Source organism: Quercus lobata, chromosome 3 (assembly GCF_001633185.2).
Source record: "Quercus lobata isolate SW786 chromosome 3, ValleyOak3.0 Primary Assembly, whole genome shotgun sequence".
Lineage (NCBI taxonomy): Eukaryota > Viridiplantae > Streptophyta > Magnoliopsida > Fagales > Fagaceae > Quercus > Quercus lobata.
The window spans coordinates 44,065,844-44,091,524 of NC_044906.1; the positions used below are offsets into that span (position 1 = coordinate 44,065,844).

The 25,681-nt window shown below is 35.0% G+C and overlaps 1 protein-coding gene across 3 annotated transcripts in view; it reads right to left on the reverse strand.

Moving 5' to 3' along the window:
- The window catches only part of LOC115981875, a 42,367-nt gene extending 18,869 nt beyond the window's left edge, over positions 1-23,498 (reverse strand). For 2 of the 3 annotated variants that reach the window (XM_031104292.1, XM_031104294.1), the window contains exons 1-15: positions 23,217-23,498; positions 22,056-22,665; positions 21,843-21,967; positions 21,661-21,755; positions 21,314-21,550; positions 20,499-20,589; positions 13,128-13,179; positions 11,372-11,437; positions 9,216-9,364; positions 6,773-6,843; positions 6,451-6,645; positions 6,253-6,291; positions 2,589-2,696; positions 968-1,057; positions 703-778 (exon numbers count right to left, since the gene is read on the reverse strand). In XM_031104292.1, coding sequence (XP_030960152.1) covers positions 703-778; positions 968-1,057; positions 2,589-2,696; positions 6,253-6,291; positions 6,451-6,645; positions 6,773-6,843; positions 9,216-9,364; positions 11,372-11,437; positions 13,128-13,179; positions 20,499-20,589; positions 21,314-21,550; positions 21,661-21,755; positions 21,843-21,967; positions 22,056-22,639 — 1,978 coding nt within the window. In that variant the 5' untranslated portion in view covers positions 22,640-22,665; positions 23,217-23,498. The remainder of the gene's footprint in view (positions 1-702; positions 779-967; positions 1,058-2,588; positions 2,697-6,252; positions 6,292-6,450; positions 6,646-6,772; positions 6,844-9,215; positions 9,365-11,371; positions 11,438-13,127; positions 13,180-20,498; positions 20,590-21,313; positions 21,551-21,660; positions 21,756-21,842; positions 21,968-22,055; positions 22,666-23,216) is intronic. The other variant, XM_031104293.1, reaches the window with a different exon arrangement.
- Between the last annotated feature and the right edge of the window lie 2,183 nt (positions 23,499-25,681).

The following is a 25,681-nucleotide window of genomic DNA, read 5'->3' on the forward strand; positions in this document are numbered from 1 at the left end:
AATTGGATGTTACAACACCTAGATTTTTGGGATTCGGACATTTTAACATAGAGAAAGTTAACAAATTCCAAGCAAACCTCCAACCCATTATCATGATCATACAAGTGCAAAGCACATATAGACCTATCAAACTATATTTTTTAAAATTTTGTTCCTTTATTTTTTTAGAGATATATCATATATATATATATATATATATATTAAGAAAACTAATACAAAAAATAACAGCTGGAACAGGCTGAAACAATATTATAGACCAAAACAGCCTCAGAGTAAGAGTACTGAATTGGTGGCTGGAATGGTAAATTCTGGATGCTGTAATGCTACAGACCTACAGTAATTATAACTTTGCAATAAACTAGACTTAAGGTGATATGCATGCTGTACTTAGGATGGTACTGCATTTAATTCTCATATGTGCATTCATTCTTTATCTTATACCATACAACCATGAATTTATCTACTTATTTTCAGTATTTGACAACACTATGATATTAAGAAAATAGGAATTATACCACTAAAGTTTTGTGTGTGTGTGTGTGTAAGTTGTAGCCACAAGGGGAGGGAGGAGGAGAGATCCAAACTAGTAACCTCCGCTTCATGAGGTGTGGTCCCCAGCCAGCTACCCCTTGGGGTTGAAAATACCACTGCAGTTTCTTAACAAGCAGAAATTACAAAAGAATCTTCATTCTAGTTTCTTACTCTTTTTTGTCAATATCACACCATCAGTATTTACATGCAATAGTTCCATGCATGACAGCTCATGTTCCTCAAGAACCTGCAATACACAGCTTCAGAAATCAATAACAAAAATCAAATAGTGCAAGAACATCAAAAACATGGGCACTGTAAAAATCACACCATTCAGAAGTGCACCTTAGTCCATCAGACATTACCAGTAAAGATTTATCCAAAATTACCCCCTGCCCCCCCTAAAAAATAAAAAACTTCAAAACTAATTCCATACCTTATGCAATTCATTTAAATTGCTACGTGTTATCACAATCCTCCTGTCTTCTTCAACCTGTTTATGGAATGTTCTAAGTAGATCCTCCTCCTGCACAAAGCAAGGAAAGATCAAGATTATGACAACCACAAAAAATTACAACCCCAAAAAATTATATGCATTGTTTAAATGAACCAACTGGATTGAAAATTTTTAAAGTGAAAAATGAGGGCTTAGATGTGAAATAAGAGCCTCAATGGTCATACCCAGTGCACAAATCTCCCACTTTTGTCGAGTCTAAAAGCGATCATGCTAAGCAGCCTTACCCCCAATTTATTTGAGAGGCTGATTCCCAAAAGTGACCTGCCGTTTTTGGTGGAAGGCACTTGCCATCGCACCAAGGCTCAACCTCAAAAGAAGAGCCTAAATGGGTTGTAGATAATTATACTTCCGTCCATACAATGTATAATTAAACAGAAGCATAAATTGTGATTTTACTTGAATATATTGTCAAGAGTACTAATCGCACAAAATGGATGCCTTAAGTAGACACACCTTTCTTTCTTTTTCTTTTTTCAACAAGTGCCTTCAGTATACAACCAATTAACTAAAAATTTTAAAACCAAATGCTTGAGCCACTACTAGAAAGCTCAATTCAATCAAATATCCCCCCCCCCCCCCCACAACTGATCCTTTGACACCAAATTATATTATTGGATTTTTTTTCTTCCAAAACTTAAAAAATAATACTTATAATTCCAAGGAACCTAGCTAAATTGCGAACGCACTTAGAATGGAGTTCAGCAGGCTATACCCATAATAAGTAGCAAGTCCTAAAAAGGAACTACATGCTTTGGTTACATAATCACAGTGCTCCCACCAATGCCCTACCCAACTCCTACTTTAATTACCAGTTGTTTAAGATGCAATGAGCAATCAAATATTATATTTGTACCAACCCAACACAGATAAAGGATGAATCCCAGGTCTACACAACATGCAGGTATCTCCATCATATAATCCAAATTGATATATGTTACAATTTCAATGTTGTGAGCCACAAAATATAGATTGGACCTAGACAAACACTTGGCCAACTAGAATTTCGGGAGGCAACCAGAATCACTTTGTTTGCATCCTAATTTCCTTACAAAAAATTGTAATGCCAAGTCTTCCAAAAAGAGCAACAATGAATAAGAAAAAGTAGGACATACATGTTAATTAGCAGAACCCAACCAGTGAGATAATGCAAAGAAAGGCCAAAAGAAAACCAAGGAAGCAATGAGTAACAAAAAAAATATATATATTTTTCTTGGTCAGTTACACACTATAAATTATTGTTTTTCCTTGTTATTGGTACATTATACATGCACCCAATAGAGCTTTGAACACACTAACCTCACCCTCCACCCATTCCTTTGGAAGAATGAAAGTATTATTTGAGCTAAAGCCCACACAGGCCACACACACACTGAGTTATGAACCAAAAACCTCACCTTCTACCTTGTTATTTACAAGAGTAGGTGAGATTTGAGCTGAAGCTCATTGGCAGAAATAAGTAACAAAATATCATTATCATACTTATAAAGCATATTACAATGACCTATTTTCTAGTATTTTAAATAACAAGTCAAACATTTACCTTAGGAGGATATATGCACAAAACATTAGTGAAGAGCTTATATATTTCGTTATCACCAGATCTCTTTGTCGCCTTAAGACCCTCAGTAAGTCGCTTTAAAGGTAGAGGCTGGAAAATAAAAGTAATTCAATTTCATAACAATTATTACAACAATAGTATAATTAGTTAAGATTAAATAGTAATAGTGACAGATACAACACATTAAATAAAAAGAATTTATAACTTGGATTTCAAAACGAATGTGGTGGAAGTGCACCACCTAATACAAGAGACAAAAAAGCATCGGTGTAAGTACAATAAATAGCTCCAAGTTACAGCCATGACATTTTATTATGCCAAAATACCATGCCACCAACACCAGGTACTCCAGCTGGATTCGTTACACATTCTATGAGAATGTGAATACCTACATCTGCCTCCCAATAATGACTATCCATAAATTGAAGTGGAGACACTCTTATAAAAATAATGTAGTGGAAGCAAACTATACAACAAATAAATAAAAACATGATCATCTGTACAATAATAAGTTTCAAGTCATACATCCATGGGAATTAAGGGTAGTTTGGTAAATTTAGTTGAGCAAATTTTATAGGAGATCCTAAGTATCTTAGGTTGCATTTCTTTGAGTCCAAGTTAGTCTTTTATTAATTAATACCTTATTAGCAATTCGTTTATTTCGATGGAAAACGTTGTGTAAAGTTAGTTTTTCATGTTTTCCAGTTTTGGTAGTTTCAGAAAAAATAAATTAAAGGAAAACTATCTTTGGTCAACAAAAATAGAAAAAGTATGGCTTATTTTTAGAAATTGTTTTTCACTAATTTTTTTTGGAAAACTTTATCTCACAGCAAGCTAAATAAAGGAAGTTAGGAAAAAAAATTTCAACTCATTTAAAGTTGAAACCAAATATAGAAAAAGAGATAGTTTTAAAGAAAATACTTTTTGGAAAATGACTCATTTTCTAGAAAACACTATCGCCGAAATAATCAGAGTGTGGCTTTTAAGTTTACTAGTCAAACTAGGAATTCTAATGCAAGCACAAGAAACAGTCCTCTTATAAACTTGTATTCAATGTACTCAAAGAATAGATGGAGTGGATAAAAAAGAATATTGAGTGCTTTTAGTATTGAAGCACATTAGCCTTGTTGTTCTTATTCTCTTTGTTCACTCTTTTTTTTTGATAAGTAATAAAGATTCATTGATATCAAAAAGAGAGAGACACCCAAGTACATAGGGAGTATACAAGGGTGAACAAATCAAAAACAAACATTACAAAAGTCAAGTAAATCCAAAATAGAAGAAAACGGTTGGTTTCTCCACATAGAGAACCAGTCAAGTAAGGTTCGGAAAAATAGAAGGTTAAGATCAGGCATGGAACGCTCAATGTCTTCAAAACACCTACTATTTCTCTTCTTCCAAATACACCACATCAAACAAAGAGGAACAACCTTCCAAATATCTCCATTACGATGGCGACCAAAACGACCTTGCCAGCAAGCAAAAAGCCCGACAACAGACATTGGCATGACCCAACAAACTCCAAATAAACCAAAAACCATATCCCACAACTCCGAAGCAACCAGGCAATGAAGGAATAGATGGTCAACACTTTCACTATTACACTTGCACATATAACACCAATCCAAAATGCAAACTTTTCTTTTCCTTAAATTGTCAATTGTCAGACATTTCCCCAAGGTTGCGGTCCATACAAAGAAAGCCACTCTAGAGGGGATCTTCTGCTTCCAAATACTTTTCCAAGGGAAAAACTGCTCACTATGGCCAACAAGAAGATGGTAGTATGCACTAACCGTGAACCCCTTACTCTTACAAGGCAGCCAACATGGGTTCACTCTTTTCTTCTTCTCATTCTTGTGGTACTGAACATGGATACTATTCATACAACATTGAACACCATAAACTTTGATCTTTTCCTTCTTTCTTACATCCCAAGTCAACCCTTCCTCTTATCTATCAAAACCATAAAACCTCACAGACGTTCTCTATCAAATAGCCATAACCTCATCAAACCCAAGTCAATTTTGAGCAAGAAGTCTCTCTTTCGTCTACAACTTTAAACCCTAAACCCTAACCCACCATAAGCACATGTAAGACAAATTCCCAAGCTTGTCCTACATCAAAAAGGCATATGGATAGAATGGTCTAGGCAGAAGGAAGTTACATTATAACTTCCAAAGAAAGTGATTGCAAGGGACTTTTTGGAATCATAGTCTGCAACTCATAAAGCAATTCATTCCAAATTCCCAAGAGGGAACTTGTTTGTATAGTTGGAACCAGCCAAACTGTTTAATAGAAGTGTTCAGAAAATATTAAGCCAAAAAAACATTAACTTAAAAAAATAAAAAAATAAAAAATAAAAAATAAAAAAAAAAAAATCTCTACTTTCAATGACATCCTCATTGAGAATCACTCTACTGGACGTCTAGTAGTCCATTAATTGGCATTTGAACTATAAGGTTTCAGCTAATTCCTAGCTTGCCTTCTAGGAAGCACCTACACGGATGCGGGTGCAAGTGTGGGTACAAGTACGATACGGCGACACGTCAATTTTTGAAAAAGTAAGATACAAGTACGGCAGGGATACGTATATTAATTAATTATTAAATTTATTTTTATTTATATTTTCTATATATTTTTAAGCATTTTTTTTCATATAATGTTAAATATATATATATATATCAACTTAAGAGCATTAATGGATAAAAAAGTGAATATATAACTATTAAATGATGTTTAGAAATTAGAATATAAAATTGAAAAAAAGGGCACAAGTTAAAAAAGTAATATATAGACTTGATAATGAAATAAAAGGCACAAGTTAAATATGTGTGTGTGTCTAATTCATATATCAAATTGGACTTGGGAGAAGGTCCAAGACTTAATAAGTTTGGGAGTTCCAATGCTTTGTCTCATGCCCAAGCCCACAAAACTAAAAAGAATAGATAAATGGTAAACAAGCGGAGAAACCAAACAAGAGAAACAAAAAGTCAAAAAAGAACAAAAGGAAGATGGAAGGACCAGAGGCAAAGAATAAGAAGAAGAATTGTGAAAACAAAGAAGATCTGCGAAGAAGAATAAGAAGAAAAAGATCTGCAATGGGCTGGGGTTGTTCTTCAAGTGACCATACTAGGTTTGTTAGTTTGGGAGTTTTGTTTTTAAGTTCTGCCCCTCAAACAGCACATTTCAGGCTTTTATTTTAAATTAAGTCCTTTTAAAAATTTAAAAAAATAAATAAAAAATAGTCGCGAGCCATGTCCCGGTCACATTGATGCCGTGTCACGGCCACATCTGAATTATTATAAAATAAAAAATAAAAATAAAAAGTCTTGGACACGTGTGTAGCTGTGTCCGCATCCGACACGGGTACGGCAACCATTTAGCCGTATCTGGGCTTTCCAGCTAGCCTTGATCTCAGGTTCACCCTTCTACTTGACAATAAGAGCAAAGACATGCTTCAAATCTTATCAATGTCTTATTCAAGAAGCTTGCATTTGCAGTAGAATATTAACTTCAACAACAGTTAAACCATTTCATGAAGACTATAAAAGGAAAATAACAATAGTGACAGTTAAACATGAAAAGTCAACAACCTATCTAGTTAGAGAATGTGTGTTGAGTGCCTTCAAAGGTTAGCAAGCATTACCAGCTTAGCAAGGCGCCCAAAATTCGGAAGTATCATTGTCTGTTGAACATCATAAAGAAAAATATAAGAACAAATTGACCACAAGTTATAACAGGCAATGAATGTCAACACACAGATATTTACATTTATGTACACAGCCTCAAACACATTTGTAAATATATATAACTTGCTAATCAACATCAAATTCATGAAACTTACAAATTTTTCTTTCTCTTTCGACCCCGATTCAACTTTGTTCTGCCCACAGATCAAAACAACTGGACCTGATAATTGGTCAAACATTTCCTGCACTTTATGTACAAACTCCTTACGATTTGACTTGGGAACCGCCCTAGACAACCATTCAGAAGAGTCTGGAAAATAGACAATGAGAGGTTGCTTGGATCTCAAAACCTGAAAAGAAAAATCAAACATCAAGTGGTTAGGGAGCATTTCTTGAATCATTATAACATACATTATATATTTTTCCCTGTTTGAGTGTTCATATCAAACGAGAAGTCAAACTTATCTGCACATATACCTCACATAAAGCCTCCATCGCAACGTAGCAATCTTCTGCCTGAGTGTCACTATCATGCTCTATCTCCTTAGCTGTGAACGAATAAAACTAGTCATTTTTTTTAGAATGAGTAAATACACAGGCTAATATGCTGAAAGAAATCAAAAAGTTATCATCTCTATGCCTTGCTGCTATAAGATTTTTGTACAAACCAGCAATAGAAACCCAACCTTTTGGTCAATTAGCTCTTAAAGCAAACATGCAGAGATATAATATACAACAAACTCAAAAATCCTAAACTTTAAGTTAAAATGCAGATAAGTACAAATTACATTGACAAATAATTCAGGTAAAACTAAGCATGAAACTTAGTACACAAGCAGACCATTTAAGCCTTTGGCAAGTCAAAGTGTGGCACCTCCACAAATTAACAGCTAGAACAGATAATTAGGTTAAATTAACAGGGACACCTATATTTTAAGAAGAGTAATACAAAGACAAGATGAAAAATTGTAAGAGATTATCATTTCAAATACAACTGAAGCTACAAGATTAATGTCAAGTTGATTTGACCACCTTCCATAGAACAAATCCCCAAGCTAGGAAGAAAATTTAAGACCACGGAGGGAGAAAAACAACCCTTTCTCATATATCACAAAACAACATGAAAAGCATCAACTCAAATGAAACAACATATTTCAAACTAATAGAACATATGTTTTACATGGACTTTTGTACAAATGGAATGACAACTGTACTCTATGTTGCACGGACACGGACACGGACACGGGGATACGGCAATTTTTGAAAAATAAGGACACGACACGGCAGCGACACAGCGGTTAAATAATTAATTATATTTTATATTTAGGCATATTTTTTAATATTTTTAGACATAAAATACGTTTATGTCTAGAATTTAAATAATGTAAGAACTACAAATAAGTAAACTAACACCCAAAGTAGTACAATAATACACAATATTTAAAACTATAGCAGGACATACAAAAACAAAAATCACTAAATTCATAATAAATATTATAATTTATAAGGCAAAACAAAAGGCTGAGTAAAGAAATACATTAACGGTAAGAGTGGGATTAAAAAAAAAAAAAAAAACGCCTTATAACTTATAACTTATATAAATAAGTGAGTAACAGCTATATAAGTGAGTACCAGACCCATTACCATTGAGTCACCAAAATCCGAAGGAGAAAAAAAAAACAGAGAGAGGAGGTCGGACCTGTTGTCCACGCCAAGAGAGAGAGAGAGAGAGAGAGATCGTCGAAAGGGACAGGGCACGGCATCACTCGACGCCTATGGAGCTCGCCGATCGGCCCAATCTTGCTCCAGCGAGGGATAGAGAGAGGAGGTCGGACCTGTTGTCCACACCGAGAGAGAGAGATCGCCAGAAGGGATAGGGCACGGCGTCACTCAACGCCTATGGAACTCGCCGATCGGCCCGATCTAACTCCGACGAGGGACAGAGGGCAACGGCAGAGGTCAAAGGGAGGGTGGGTTAAGAACTTGAGAGGTGGGTTTCTCAAAATGACTTCTCAGACTCAAAATCTATGATTTTCCTCTCTTTTTTTCCTTCACTACTGGCGTGTCGGACGCGTCGAAGCAGCGTCGGAGCCGTGTCGGCGCAGTGTCGGCACATGTCGGAGAAACAAAAAAAAAAAAAAAAAAAAAAAAAGAGGACACTCGCCGGACACCGGAATTCGGCGAGTCGTACCCGTTCCAGTGTCCGACACGTGTCCGACACCAAAAATTGCGTGTCTGTGCAACCTAGACTGCACTACAGTAGTAACAAAATTAAAGCTCAGATTATCTTCAGTCACAAGAAAAGGCCATAATAATAACCTTCCTTAGTTCAAAAAAGGGAGGATCCAAATTGTCGAATAATCAATGCGCAAACAAAACTGGTCAAAATAATGATGCAGGAGATGGCATTTAAAACCATAACTACGAAGTATGGTCAACTTATTGCATTTAGCTTCCTCCAGGGGAATAATAAATGCTCAGGTGATTTTTCTTTGGTAGCATAGAATTTTCTTCTTCTTTTTTTCTTTTTTAATAAATTATTTTTCTTTCTTAAAAAATAAAAACTATAGTACAAAAGATATGAGTCTCTTAAAGAATTAGAATTTAAACATGGAGATATGTGTGTTGCATAGGTACCATCCTTTCATAAGTCATGAATTAAATTGGAACTTTTAACAATTACCCATCATTTGATCATACCCATCAATCAACAAAACCAAAATGGTTCTGCTAACAGAATAGCTTTATAGCACGACCATCATTGTATAAAATCAAGTAAATATAAAATAAATAAAAAACACAACAAATTTAAGACATCCAAACATATCATAACTGCCAGTTCATCCACATTGAATTGAATGATGCATGCCGGCCAGAGATAAGGAATTGAAAAAATAAATAAATAAATAAAACTAAGTACCATCTATCCAATAAATTGGGGGTTTTGAAGATTCTTTTTCTTTCTCTTCATCTCCATCATTAGCTTTTTTTTCACTAATATCCAAAATGACAGCAACTCGATCACCATTCACCTCATATACCTCCCCACATTGACCATTTGATAAAGGCCTGGAAAAATGCCAAACTTTGATTAATGATTGTAAGAAGATTTGATATTATGAATCTGCTTATAATAAGAAAAGAAGCACTTGGAACAGTGCTAAATTTTGTTGCCTAAAACAAATGACATAGATTTATGATGACACCAAAAATCAGCTCCCACAAAAGAGGGGAAAAAAAGCATAGACTAAGATCTACAGAGTTTTAACAAGAAAATCAAGGTATGTGCTTATATGAATGTAGATGTACCCCAACATATTAGTATTCTTTGGTTTCAAGATTGTCTGTATCAACATAATTATAAATGTATCCTCTATCAATATCTATGCTTCACTAAAAGTATTGGTTTTCGATGCCATGTTTTATTATACACATTTAATATCGAAGTTCACTCAAAAATATCAAAATTATGCATATTTGAACTAGATGTATCCCCACAGAAATCGCATAGTAACCCACAATGGTATGTACAGGTATCATGTGAAAAAATAAAAATAAATAAAAATAAAAAAATAAGAAGATGATTCCCAAAAGTGTAAACCATTGAAGTGTCAAAAATATCAGAAATTCACTCAAACAAGATTTTCACAAGTATACTGCTTTTGCATATCCCCCATTGTACCATCAGTTCTTTGACATACATAGAGTAATACATTTAAGAGATTTAGATGTCATCGCATTTCACTAAACATCTTACCTTGAAAGAACGTTAGACAATGATCACTTTTCTCATAGAACAAAAAAGATGATCCAGCAGAAAAAGAAATATGGTAAACTATAGATAGCTCTCAATTCAAACCTCACCAATCTCCTATTTAACTTGACAAATGCATGATCACTTTCAGCACCTACATGAAAAATCTACTGTTGCCATCAACAACTCCGCCAGGCCAAGAGCCTTGTAGCTCAACTGGCACCTCCTAGCGTTTCCAACAAAGACGTCCAAGGTTTAAAACCCTCCACCCTCATTGTAACTATTAAATAAATAATTAACCACTCCACCAGAATCACCCTTTAAAAGGCCATTATAAAATTCCCAGGAAATAGCAGTCACTTAACTTGATTCAGAAATACTGACACAACCACTGTACTAAAAAATGCACCAAATAATCGATTTTTTTTTTTTTTTAGTTTTATGTATTCCAAAATTTTAAGTAGGTGGGATTTCTAAGAAAGTTATCAATATCTGATTCTTATAATACTAATTAGATTCTTTAACAAAAGCATGCCTTTACAGGATCTTTTATTTTTGAGCTCTTACACACATACAAAAATACATAGGTGTGCATGCATTTGTTTGGTGCACTGTTACTGTTCACATCACTATCCACAAAGCCCCTGAACAGTAACAAGACTCTTTTCTCATTTCTTTGCTACTGCAAGTGAAACCAATTCCTTTCCCCTACCAAAACCTAAATAGTATATATGTTCCCTACCAAACCAACCAAAATCAAACTTGATTCATTGTACAAACCCCAATCCTTTCTTCTAAAATCATACTCCATTCTAAATCCCAAATTCTCCACAACACTTAGATTTTCCCTAAATCTGTCCTGTGTCACACTGCACTGGAAATAACTTAAAATATAAGGAGTATACAAAAATTTACTATCTATTGATGGGATATATAATATTGTGGGATTTATTATTTTGTGTAATGGTTGCATACAAGATCCCTCCCACAAGGGGGTGGATGGACCCAACAAGTATGGGACCCACCCTAATGTGAGAGAGAGATGCATACAACCGTTACACAAGATACCACCTCCTATTGATGGACATACATAGAATGAGAGTTAAACTTCTTGAAATACTACAGCCAACGTAAACATCAATAGAAAGAACTACTGAATCTTTAAGGTACTTTTAACTAATCTATTTCCAAATCACTGGATGACAGCTAACGACCATCAAAGAGACAACTAGATCCTCAAGAAGAAAAACCATCGACCAAAAAAGTTCCATGAAAATGCCAAGAGTTTTTCTTGTATACATCAAGACAACTTACCGACCCACCTGCCAAGAATAATGGTATAAGCATTTTTTGGACCATCAGATGTTGGTATCTTCCCCAATATGATCCTGTTATAAATTATATATGTTGATGTCAGGTGAGGGTATACTCAGTATTCACAGGTGAAGAGATCATGCTAAGGGTTTCAAAAGATAGATCACAAATATGACCCTCCCACACAGCATGTTAGTCATTTGTCACAATATTCAAATCCAACCAATTAGTAGAATAGCACTCTCTTGTTTCCACATGTTGGCAAATTCATGGTTCCTCCTTACAAGATCCCCACCATGGGGCGAGGCAAAGTGGCAAACATAAAATGAAATACAGGAAAGTAAATTCCAGCAATAAAATCAAGGAATATACAGTCACTTCACAACAGGCAAAGAAAACTTTGCAGTTTGCACAGAGGAAAATGTGTCAAATAAATGATAAACAGTGTCCAAATGATCAATGTTTATTGTTACCTATTCAATGATGACGTCATATCAATATTAGGATCCATGTAAATTATTATTGAGCACCCAGGTTCTGTATACCTTTTTTTTTATGGGCAAGAATAATTTTATTAGAGAAAGACTACTTCATGTACAAAGGACACAAAGAAGCTCCTCTTTACAAGATCCCCACCCTGAGGGGAGGCAGACATAAAATGAAAAATAGGAAAGTAAATTCCCGCAATAAAATCAAGGAATATAGTCACTTCACAACAAGCAAAGAAAACTTTGCAGTTTGCACAGAGGAAAATGTGTCAGATAAATGATAAACAATGCTCAAATGGTCAATGTTTATTGTTACCAATTCAATGATGACGTCAATATTAGAATGTGTTAAATTATTATGAAGCACAAGGGTTCAGACGTTCTGTAAACCTTTTTTTGATGGGTAAGAATAATTTTATTAAAGAAAGACTACTCCATGCACAGAGGACAGAAAGAAGCCTAAACAATTACACCAAGAAAAAATTATATACAAAATCACAATGAATCTATAAATGATGTGACTATAAAGATTCAATGACACTACTTAAAGCAAAGGCATCCATATAGTTGAAGAGAACCTAACCCAACAGCTCGGAAAAATCCCCAGCCTCAAGAAAAAGATGATTAGAAATCGATAACATTCTGTGGCTTGACACAGTTCATCTCTTTGTGTGAGTGTGTGTGTACGTGTCTGTAAATAAACATATCTGAGATCTACTTCTTCTAAAGAATGAAAAAAATCTACAAATTAAATGCAATTAGGTTCATATATAAAGAGACTTACCAAACTTTTGAGCCTTATTTGAAGATATAAAAATGGTTCCTTTTTTAGAACTTCAATCTTCTCTATCTAAATAAAGCCTATAGTTATATTGACCAGCCAAAATGAACAATTAATTTATCTTGATTGCCTAACCAATGGCCTGTTGTCACACAATGTGGGATAGGCACAGAGGAATAAAATACCCAGGTCCAAAAAACTACATGGATAAAACCTTTGTCTTCCTTTTCAAAATTCCTATATATTGAACAACATTGTGATGATTCAAAACAATGGGATTTAAATCAAATTTGGCTATACACCAAATATGAAATTTTAAGATTTTGGATTCTAGTATTTTATATGATCAATAAGATTTCATAAAGCAAATATGTATTGCAATACATAGAAGAAACACCAACTAGATTCAGAAGTGAACTCCAATATTTGAAGAAACTAAACCTTAAATAAATGAAGGTATAATGGAGAAAACACAGACAAGGATCAACTTATGACCTGTTATCCGCTTCAATGTTTACAGATGGCCCAATGTATTTCACCCGATCTCCTGGAAAAAGATGAAGCGAGAAAGTAATTAATTAAAGCAATTGAAAAAAGACTATAATTTTTTTTAATAAAAAAAAATAATGTAAAATTTTATTTTCAATTTAGCTGCAGTAAGCAGATCTTAGCTAACACCAAAAACACCATGAGAACCCAACACCAGACCATCATCTCATCAACACTAGCACCTCCAACATAAAATCCAACATCACCGCCACCACTTTTTTTTTTTTTTTGATAGGTAATAAGAGTTTTATTTATAAGAAAAGTACAATGTGCTTACGATAATAAACACACTGCACTTGAATCGAATACAATCAAATCAAAGGGAAGAGCTAACAAAAATAAGGAAATCAAACATGGAAATACAATGCGTAAAACCCCAAATACAAGACCACTCAAACGAAGTTCTAGCTAGCAAAGACTTCAAAAGATCAATAGGTCTCTCAATGTCCTCAAATGTACGGCATTGCGTTCCTTCCAGATTAACCACATAAGACATGCCAGTACCACATAAGACACCACCACCACCACATTATTATTTACTTCTAGACAATCGCACCGACTTCAATCATTCCAAGACCCCCACATATATTGATACCGACAATACAAGCTCAATGTTCCCAGTAACCTCCACTTCAATCATTCCAAGACCCCCACATATATCAATACCAACACTACAAGCTCAATGTTTCCCAGTAACCTCCACTTTCACAACTACCTCCTTTGCATACACATACACACATGACAAAAAGTATGATGAAATGAGCATTCAAGGAACAGATTCTAACCCTCAGTATTACTTGAAAAGCATACCAAGCCATAAGGGAATAATATGTGCCAAGGGATAATAAACTTCCTCCCAAGGGAGGAAGTCCAATTTTTTTTTTCTTGCGTTCTTTGTACAATTGGCTGTCTGTGATGTGCAGTCTTTCCTTTTCCCCGCTCATTAAATTTTTGGATTAAGGCTCTTTTCGCTGATTTTACTAATCTGTTTTAGTACACTTCCTGTGTACCCAGAGGCATGTAAACCATTTTTTAATAAAATTTATCTTTACCGATCAAAGATACAATTTTTTAGCTGTCCCCTATTTACTAAAAGATACCAGCAGCGCACCGAAAATTTTAAGATAAGTAAACAAATTCATAGAGCGCAAGGGGCCCATGTTCACAGGAAGTATACAAGAGATACACCAAGAAATCATGAAAAAATGAAAAGACCTGGAAATTCTAATAAATTTGAAAAAGAAAAACAGACACTAGCAACTATCCATTCATAAAGGGTGTTCAATAGTAGTAGCTTCAACTCCACCAGTAGCACACCAAAAAATAATAAGACCCGGATATAAATTGTATATGGTAACATTTTTCCTTTCTATTTTTTCCCCTAGGGTAAGACATGGTGATACAAGAGCAAAACCAAAATTATTTTAGAATTTACACTTTCAGATTTTTGTATTTTAGAATTTTTCCTTTCATAGGAAATTGGATAATTGTAGACTTTTATTCGGATAGGGAATAGATTTGAGATTAGATAGGGATTAGTATTTGAGTTAGTTAGGATTAGTTTTCATTAGCTGTTATCTTTTATTTCTTTATTTCCTAGAAGCTCTAACTCTATATAAGAACCTGGTTTATTTGTATTTGAGGAGACAATTGATTGATTAATGATATTCAGATTGGATATTTTCCAATAATTGGGTGCTGATTCCTTACACCTTAGGTGTTGATACCTAAGTTTTGCTTGGTGCTGATTCCAAGCGACCCCTAAGTGCTAATTCTTAGGGTTTATCTTTTAGTTCTCTTGATTGTCCTGCATCAATCAAAGCATATAGATCCACATTCAAAAAAAAAAAAAACTCATCGTCATTTACCACTGCAGGAAACCCAGCAAAACAGAAAAGCAATCACCCACCCATCAGAAAACCATCCTGCCCCCATCACCCTAAAAAATAAATAAATCCAATCTTAAAAAAATAAATAAATAAAATACAGCCCAAAGCATATCAAGCCCAGAAGCCAACTTGTGAAGCCCACTATATTAGTTTGAAGCTATGGAAGATAGTGCAAGTCTATGGCCAGTCCCAGTGACACATCCACTCTGCATGTTCAGGTTCAATTATCAATTTTCTGTAGAGATTTGTTCTTTTAGTGCACAATGGTGGCAGTCCAACCACCTATTTTTTATGCATATAAAAATCAAGACCCATGGATTTTCAAATTTTGGATATTTGAGGTGGAACAATTCTTTGAAAATGTGCATTTATCAAATGACAAACAAAAAATGCGGTATGCCAAAACAAGAGTTGTTGGTAGAGCTTTAGAGTACTGGAATCATTACAAGAGCCTTCACTTTAGATGCTATTGGTCTAAAATTACTTGGGAAAGAACGAAAGATCTTTGTATTGAATTTTTCCCACAGTATTTTTGCAAGGATCTACTTCAACCTTCTCATGGCAATGGCAATTTACAAGATCAATGAAAAAGTATAAGGCAGTGCAACAATGCTCAACTCACTCATGAAGAATCTTCCATACACCAAGACTTAGGAAATCTAATGAAAACTTGGATACTCAAATGAAGGGAAATCAAGTACCACCTAAGCTTGATGTTGACAATGAAGTGCAAGTGTCAACCAGAAGTGTATAGAGCTTAAACAACAAGAAGTCTATATACTCATAGAATCCTCCATGGTGCATGTAGATCTACAACTTGATAACATGGAAAAGCTTGATATTATGGTTCAAGATAAGTTTGTGCCAATTCCAGAAGTAAACAATGTGGAAATCAAGGTCTTTCTATTCCATGTGCTTCCCAAGATGATTCATGAATTGATGCAAGTGATCCTAATTCTTCAACACTGTAAAACTCAAGGTCGAGTTTTCTCCAACTAGGAGAGTATGATGCAAGAGCAAAACCAAAATTATTTTCGAATTTACATTTTCAGATTTTTTTTTTTTTTTGATAAGTAAGAAAGATATATATTAAGAAGCTACCTCATGAAAACACAAGGCAGAACAGAGAATACAGAGAAGGAAACAAACAAAAAGAGAGAAGAAAAAGAAAAAAAACAAGAAAACAAACGGAGACAACAAAGAGAAAATTAATTACAGAGAAGAGAACTAAGGAACAAAGGGATAGAATCACTAGAGGTGAGTCCCTAAGCCCTAGACCAATCAAAAAGAGAGCCACTAAAATAAGCGAGCAACTGGTCATCGGATTTGTCCCTATCCTCAAAAGTACGCCAATTTCGCTCCCTCCAAATACACCACATTAGGCACAACGGAGCTAGATTCCAAACGCCAGATGAGTGGTTTCCAAACCAATTCCACCAACCGAAAAGCATATCTGCAACCGATCTTGGCAAGGCCCAAGAAATCCCAAAGGATCTAAAAACCAAGCTCCACAACTGATAAGCTTTTTCACAATGGAGAAGCAGATGATTCGCCGTCTCCCTATTACAACGGCACAAAATGCACCAATCAACAAAATCGAAGCCTCTACACCGCAGAATATCCCCTGTAAGAATCTTCTCCCAAGTTGCAGTCCAAACAAAGAAAGAGGCATGTGTAGGAGCCTTAGCCTTCCAAATACCTTTCCAAGGAAAGATAATAGGCAGGGAACTTCGGAGCTTATCGTAGAACGAGCGGATGTCAAAAACCCCCTTCTTCAACAATTTCCAAATCATGCGGTCTCCTTGCTCAGAGTCAGGTAAATTAGAACCTAGAGTTTGAAGGAAATCATCCACAACACCCGTCTCCCAGTCATTTGGATTTCTAAGTAAAAGAACCTTCCAACTTCTCCGAGCCTCGGTCCCCAACCGTTCGAGAGACGATGCCACCGATGCCTCTCTATTAGAAGCAATCCCATACACTACCGGGAAAGATAGATGGAGTGGTGAGTCAATTAGGATTAGTTTTAATTAGTTGTTATCTTTTATCTCTTTATTTCCTAGAAGCTCTAACTCTATATAAGAGCTTGGCTTATTTGTATTTGAGGAGACGATTGATTAATTAATGATATTTAGATTGGAGATTTTCCAATAGTTGGGTGCCAATACTTGACACCTTAGATGCTTATGCCTAAGTTTTGCTTGGTGCTGACTCCAAGCAACCCCTAAATGCTGATTCTTTGGGTTTATCTCTTAGTTTTCTTATTCTTTTAGTTTCTCTTGATTGCCCTGCATCACGTGGGAATGAATATCAGTAACTGAAAAGGCAAAGCATGTAGTTCTCAAAAAGAATCTGAATGAGAAGCAAAAACTATAGTGCACTGTTTAGGCATCTTGTGATTTGAAATCATCAGATCAAGTAGCATGGACTTGCAGGCTGCTTGTACATAATTCTAGCATGGACTTCACACTGCTTATACATAAGTTTCACATTCCTTCTTCATTTTCCTGATTATAGGCATTGTGTACAATAACACATTAACATGCATTACAGAAACATTCTTAAACCGCTGTCTATTACTAGAAGTCAATCTCACTAAGCCAAAGAGATGGAGCTAGTAAATAACAATATTCCTATTAAAAAACGAAGAACAAAAAGTTAAACACATACACACCAGAGTGAAAAGAAAAGGGAGTACGGCAAGCAAGGAGATAAATACATACATCTAACATAAAGATACATACATCATGACATACACATAAAGATACATATAAAACACATGTATGTGCACATGTTTGAACGTCTCAATTGCATGAATTGCAACAAAATTCACCTCAAACAAACTTGAAAGTAAAAATTATATATCAATTTGGTCCACTTTCTACTTATCAAAGAATCAATTGAGGCAACTTTTTATTCAGTGAAGAGATGAGGATCTTAAACAAACTTGAACCTAGTTATCTCCCTTTCTCCCTGTAATAAATTTCCCTCTATTCTTTTTGTGGTAATGTTAAGAAATAGATGGAAGGAGACCTACACAGCAACAGCTAGATATCAGAATTCAGGTGGTCCGGCACAAAATATAAAAGTTCCAGTTTGAAGAGAGATATAATGGAGCTATTTGGAACAACACTAGGAAGGGTTAGAAGAGTTTTAGCTTTTAAAAGGTTTGTGAATCTCAAGGTGGAAGATGGATCCTTATAGATTCTAGCACCCATGGTGTGGGTGGATTACATCAAGGGACAGGTTTCTGGAGCTTTTTCGTATTGCTAGTCACAAGGATGCTTCTGTGGCAGACGTTCTATCCTTTGTAGGGGATAGTTACCAATGGGATTTTAGTTTTGTTCGCCCAGCCCGTCCAGGATTGGGAAACAAAGTTGATTTCGTCTTTTATGGATCTAATTTATTCTGGGCAGAATGGATAGGGTTTGTTGGACTCCCTCCACTCAAAATGTCTTTGAGGTTAAGCCCTATTATGGAGTGTTAAGCTTGCCCCCTCATTAGTCTTTCCCTTGGAAGAGTCTATGGAAGCCTAACGTTCCAATAAAGGTTAGGTTTTTCCTATGGGCAGCAGCTTTGGAGAAAATTCTTAGACAAATAACCTTCAAATGTGGAGAATAGTTGTTATAGATTGGTGTTGCATGTGAAAGAGGGGTGGGGAAACCATTGATCACGTACTTCCCCATTGCACGGTAGCTCGAGCTTTGGTGCATGGTTTTTTCATTGTTTGGTTTGTATTTGTGATATGCCAAAAGGTGTTGTGGAGCTTTTAGGTAGTTGAAAAGGCAAGTTCAGCAAGTGTTGCAACGCTGAGATTTGGAGTATGATTCCCCATTGCCTCATGTGGGTTCCTTGGCAGGACTGCGGGAGAGGAATGCTCGGACTTTTGAGGGTTGTGAAAGATCTATTCGTGACCTAAGCTTTTATTCCATAAGACTATCGAAGTACTTTTAGCATTTAATTTTGGTGTACCATCGTACACTTCCTGTGTATATGGGAGGCACCCTTCTATCCTTTTTGTTTTAATGAAATTTACATATTAGAAAATCACGCTAGATGAAAGTTGTTATAGCCAGGCTTCAACAGGGGTGTATATGGGAGGCACCCTTCTATCCTTTTTGTTTTAATGAAATTTACATATTAGAAAATCGCGCTAGATGAAAGTTGTTATAGCCAAGCTTCAACAAGGTCTTATACCAAATCCTGTCTATTCTCAAACTGTTTGTTCACACTTTGAGCATTACCCACCTTTGACAAATCTTGTGACTAAAACACACACATGCCTGCACACACAAATTATAATGTGTGTTTAGATCTAGGTTGCACCGACACGGCATTTTTGGCGACGCATCGGTGTCCAACGCATGTCGGACACCAGAATCGGTACGATTCGCCGAACTCCAGTGTCCCAGCAGTGTCTCTTTTTTTTCTTTTTCTTTTTTGTTTCTCCAATGCGGCTCCAACGAGTCCAACACGCCAGCAGTGAGAAAAAAAAAAAATCACAAATTTTGACAAATGGACTTACCATGATTTTGTGATACACCCTAAAACATTAGAGTCTGAGAAGTCATTAGACTAAAACCCATATCTCATTCTCACTTCTCAACTCAACCTCCCTCTGAGTCTTTGACCTCTACCCGCTGCCACTGCCACTACCCTTTGTCCCTCGCCAGAGCTAAATCGGGCCGATCAGCGAGCTCCATAGATGTCGACGCTTCTCTCTGTCCCTTCCGATCCCTCTCTCTCTTGGCATGGACAACAGGTCAAGTATGACCTCTTCTGACTCTAAGCTTATCTCTGTTTTTTTTTTTTCCCCAGATATTTGGCCATTTGGGTGAATGGGTTACTTTTAATACTCATTTGGGTGAGAGTGGGATTAAAAATTATAATGATGTTAGTTGTTACTACCATATATAATGTTGTTATTGCTATAGTTTTTGTGTGTCCTGCTATAGTTTTATTTATTTATTAAAGTTAAATATTGTAGGTGATTTTACTAAAATGAATACTGAAAGTGAAAAATCAGCTGAATCAGTTGCTCTATGGAAATATGTTACTAAGTTAGAAAAAGCAACTGTTGGTGGTGGGAATGTTACTTTCAAATGTAACTATTGTGAAAAAATATTTTATGTCTAGACATAAACATATTTTATGTCTAAAAATATTAAAAAATATGCTTAAATATAAAATTTAATTAATTATTTAATTGCCGTGTCCACGCCATGTCATGTCCTTATTTTTCAAAAATTACCGTGTCAGTGTCCGTGTCCGTGTTTGTGCATCATAGGTTTAGATTTTGGTCAAATGCCATATACTTATCCCACACATTTGGAAGAAATTAAAAAAATACAATATTGAGTAACAAAACAAGCACATCAAGCACATTACAGTACATGTTAGTTTTATCATGAAAATATCAAAAACATATTACCTTTCTTAAGTGGTCGTTTGGAGTCATCAAAAGACTCAACAGCCTCAGACTTTGACGACTCAGGGGAACTCTCAGAATCTCCAGAAACCCTCTGACACAAATGTAATTCCAAAATGAAGAGTAGATCATAGAATGTGGTCCATATCAATTACTGAGATTCCCTAATTCTACTGCAAGTGATTCAAGACCATGCAAAAGCATAACAAAGACTTCCAATTACAACAAAACAACAATGAAAGGAATTCATGAGATCATTACTTTGAATTAATAAACTATAGCAGAACACACACATTATGAATATATGCAGCCAAGAGACATTACATGATAATAATACCCCATTAATCTGTCTTCTTCACAAACAGGGGTCCTAAATTTCTTGTAGTTTTGAAAGAGAGAAAAAGGCAAGCCAGAAATATTTGAATCAAATTTCTACTGCACACTTGACTCATGATCCCTTTTTTATTCCTAATTTCTTCTAAAAGCAACCAACTACAATGGACAAATAAAAAATAAAATAAACACTTTCAAATTTTAGTAATTACAAAATCCTCAAATCTTTCAGTTCTTAAAATGTTAGGAATAAAAACACAATTCAAATTCCAGTAATTACAAAATCTTCAACTCTTTCAGCTCTTAAAATATTAGGAAGAGAAAAACTTTTGACCGAAATTAACTTTAAACAAACCCATAGTCCAATGGCATGACGCACTTGATATTTTAAAGTGTTACATCACATTAAATTTTCAGCTATGGCAAACTGACTACTGCTCAATATTGAACCTAAGTAACCCCCCCCCCAACAAAAAAGCCAATACCTTTTCAAATTCTTCAAGACTGTGCGGAATAACCTTCTTGAGGGCTGCTTCAGCGATTGCTTGCACATCAATTTCATCATTATCACTACCATCTGCACTTGCCTCACCACTGCTAGTCCAATCTTCTTCATTTGTCGCATCATTTTCATCATCAACCTCTGATTCCGAAGCACACTCCTCCCCAGATTCTGCATCATCATCTGATTCAGACTCTGATGCACAATCATCACCAAAATCCTGCTCCAATAAAACAGAAAAAACAATCAAAACATCCAATTATGATAAACAGAGTAAAGAATTGATTAGCATAAAAAGATAAAAATAAAAAAAACTATCACTGATCTTACATAAGGAGCAAGAACATTGCTGTCAAGCACCAGCAGGGGAACTTGTAGATCACGTGCAAGCGCTCTAACTAATCTCTCACGGTAAAGTTCAGTGCCTGTACAAATATTATATTCCTCCTTCTAATAAGAAAATTTATACACAAGCAGTTGTCTTGGAAAATTGGATAGGGTCAATGACCAACCTGGAACACTCTGAAGCAGTACTCTTCCACTTGAAGACGTCAACCGAGCACCAAAAGAAGTAGTGAACTTCTTATGTTTCAAATGAGAAGCAGCACATTCCACCAATAGATTTTTGGTGTGTTCACTATAAGAGCAATTAAAAAAAATAACTAAGAATATCCTACACTCAAGATTCAAAGTAATGTCAAAAGATATGAACATGTAGTAATTACTGAATGTAATAAGGAAATGTCTCCCAGGATACTGAAATCTTCTCCCACGGCACAATCCTACGCAAAAACTCCGTTTTGAACTTCTCCCGCCTGGTCAAAAAAGGTGATTCCTTCTTCTTATTCTCAATAGCAAGCTTCTCATTGCTAAGCCACTCCCTTTGATCCTGTTCCCCAAGTCGAGCATGCGCATCAAAACGATTCACATCCTCCCTAACTTTTTCTCGCCGAGTCTTTCCCTTATCAATATTACTCCCATCTTTGACAGGTATATGTTCCTCCTCGCTTGTGTTCCTTCCATCACCTTTAGAACTATAAACACGTAACTGACTACTCTTTAAAGACGTACTTAGCCTTCCATGTAAACCACTGTAACTACTACCACCTAAAACACCACGAGATGTAATAGAATCTAAAAAATGTCTTCTAATCGTACTATTATGTGAAGAGCGGCTCCTCGCTATAGGTGCACGACTCAAAGACTGAGAAGAAGCACGGTCCACACAGTTTGGCCTAGTAAAATCTTTGGACGGCTGAAACACTGAACCCCATCTCCGATGCCCACACTTTAATCTCCTTGCATACATCGCCACCTCTAATTTTTCAACTCTAGCTGCGCCGCATTGTACACACTCCCATTAGTTTAACACTCAATTTTTTTTTTCTGAAAATTCTAAATTCAACCCATTACTCAGATTGGTTGAAATAAATAAATAATTCTGATTGGTTAAACTTTGTAGACATAGGCATAAAACACATATATACACACATCATTGAAAAAAAAAAAAAAAAGCATTTCTTACAAAATGCATTCACAGGGCCAGCCCTTCCCTTAGGCGAGTTAGGCAATTGCCTAAGGCCCCCAAGTGGAAGGGGGCCCCAAAATTTTAGAAAAGAACCAACCGGGTAGTAGAGGAAAAAAAAAAAAATATATATATATATATATATATATATTTAGTTTCAAATGAATTACAAAAATAATCTGGCACATCCTTTTAACCAAAAAAATACAAAAATTTTGGTAAATCCTATTAAACATTGGTTCTAAACAAAATCATTGACCAAAAATCAACCAGATAAACTACAAATCCGATCTAAGAGATTAACCACAAAACAATCACAAATCAAAACAAATAAATCCACTCAAAACCCTAAAAATTTTACCTTTCTCTCTAGTCTCTGCTCTCCGCCTCTCTCTAGTCTCCAGTCTCCACTGTCACTGTTCAGTCTCCAGCTGAACCGCCTCAGCCTCTCTCTGATTCTCTGCTCTCCGCCTCTCTCAAGTCTCAACTGCTCACCTCACCGTATCAGGTTCTGAGGTTCAGGAATCAGGTATAAAATTATAAATATTTGGGCACAGGGCACTGCATTTTATTTGTTAAGAACTTAAGATAACTTTGTTTGTTTGGGCCCTCCCTGGCTGGTTTTGTAACTTTGTTTATCACTTATCAGTTTATCATTATGGCTGCCTGGACCCTCCCTGGACTGGGCGTTAAGTTTGGGCCTTCAAGGTTTTTTTTTTTTTTGTTTTTTTTTATATTATTATTATTTTTTAAAGTCTGCATTTTTTTTTTTTAGTTATAGATAGGATTTGTTTTTTGTTTGTTTGTTTATTTTTTATTTTTTATTTTTTTGGTGGGTGGGCCTTATTAATAAGTCTTGTGTCAGTGTTATGGTTGTGCTTAAATTTTTGTTATGCTTGTGCTTATTTTTTTTTTCAATTTATGTAGTTTGAGATTGCTAAAAACTTGTTATTGTTTAGTGAAACTACAATAATACTTTTTATATAAATCAAGTTCTATTTCTCATTTGCTCTACACTTGAAAGTTATTTTTTTATTTTAGTCTTTATAAATATATTGTTTGATTAGAAATATCTACTAGAAAATATATATTTGGATATGAAAAACTTAAAAAAAGAAGAAAAATTAATTGAGTCTCAAAAAGGATTAATGGATAAATTTGTTATTAATAATAAACAAAATATAACACAAAATTTAGATGAAAATATCACAAATGGGCAAAAAATTCACCAAAATAATTTAGAAGAAGATGATGTTCAATTTTGCAATACAACAAATCTTGATAATGAACTTCAAAATAATTTAGAAGAAAATGAAAATAATTATGAAAAATATAATATAAAAATATTAAATAAACATTAATTTAATTAACATATAAGTATAAAAAAATGCCCAATTTTTAGTTCTCACCTTAGGACCCAAAATGTCTAGGGCCACCCTTATTTCCCTCTCATCCTCTCTCTGCCTCAACCCACGTCACACCGTGCTCCATGACTGATCACCAAGCTCTCCTTCTAAACCTCCATGGCCAGAGTTTTTTAAGCTCATCACCTCTAATCATGTATCACTACTGAAACCTAGCCAAAATCAAATCACGACCACCACCACAGCCAAAACCCAGCCAAAATCAAATCGCAACAAAAACCCAGAAACCCACCAAATCACAAATCAAATCACACCCACCGAAATCAAAACACAAAACCCACAAAACAACCAAAATCACAAAATGAAAATACTGAAAGTGAACCCACTATTAAAAAAACATATATTGGTTTTGTTATTATATTTTAGAAGAAGAATCATCTTGTTGAACTAATTTTAAATCCAAATTAATCAAACAAATAAATAAATAAACAAAAATCACACACCATAATCTGGTGAAGTCTCGTGAGCCACAATTTCACCTAAATGGATCGTCTGAGTTGAGAGGAAGAGATTTTCATAGTTTTTGGCTCGGCAGCACAATCTTCGATTTCCTTTCTTGACGTGGCTTTCGCTCGCTCCTCTCCTGTCAGCCTAGGCGACGTATAAAGAGAAATAAAAGGAAGAAGAATAAAGCACCACATAAAAAAGAAGAAAAGAAAAATAGTGAGAGAAGAAAGACGAACTGAGATCAGGTGCATCGCAGGTATTTTTTTATACATTTTTTACTTTTTTTTTTACTTTTTAACTCTCCTTTAATATATTTTATTTAATGGTTGAGATTGAAAGTTGTTTTTTCAACTTTTAATCTCAGTCATTAATTATAATTGCATCAGGGTATTGTACCTAAATCTGAAAAAGACAAAAAAATCTACAAATACACATACACATACAAATACACATACACATACACATACATAAGCACGCATAAACACATACACATACACATAAACATACATAAATATAAGCACGCATAAACACATACACATACACATACATATACACATACACATACACATACATAAGCACGCATACACACACATACATAAACATACACATACAAATACACATAAACATATACACACATACACATAAATATACATATACATAAACATAAACACACATACACAAAAACAAGTATAAACTCAAATAAACGTAAACATACACACACATAAACTTAAATATAAACATAAATACACATAAAGGCTCGATTTAGCACGCTAAAGTAACTAATGAAATTGTTTGAGGATTTGTGTTAATTTGCAATTTTTTCTAGACTATATGAAGGTTTAATTTTTTTTTCAGTCTGTATGTATGTTTATGTCTATGTATATTTATGTTTATGTGTGTGTATTTATGTGTATGTGTGTTTATATTTGTTTGTTTTTGTTTATGTTTGTTTATG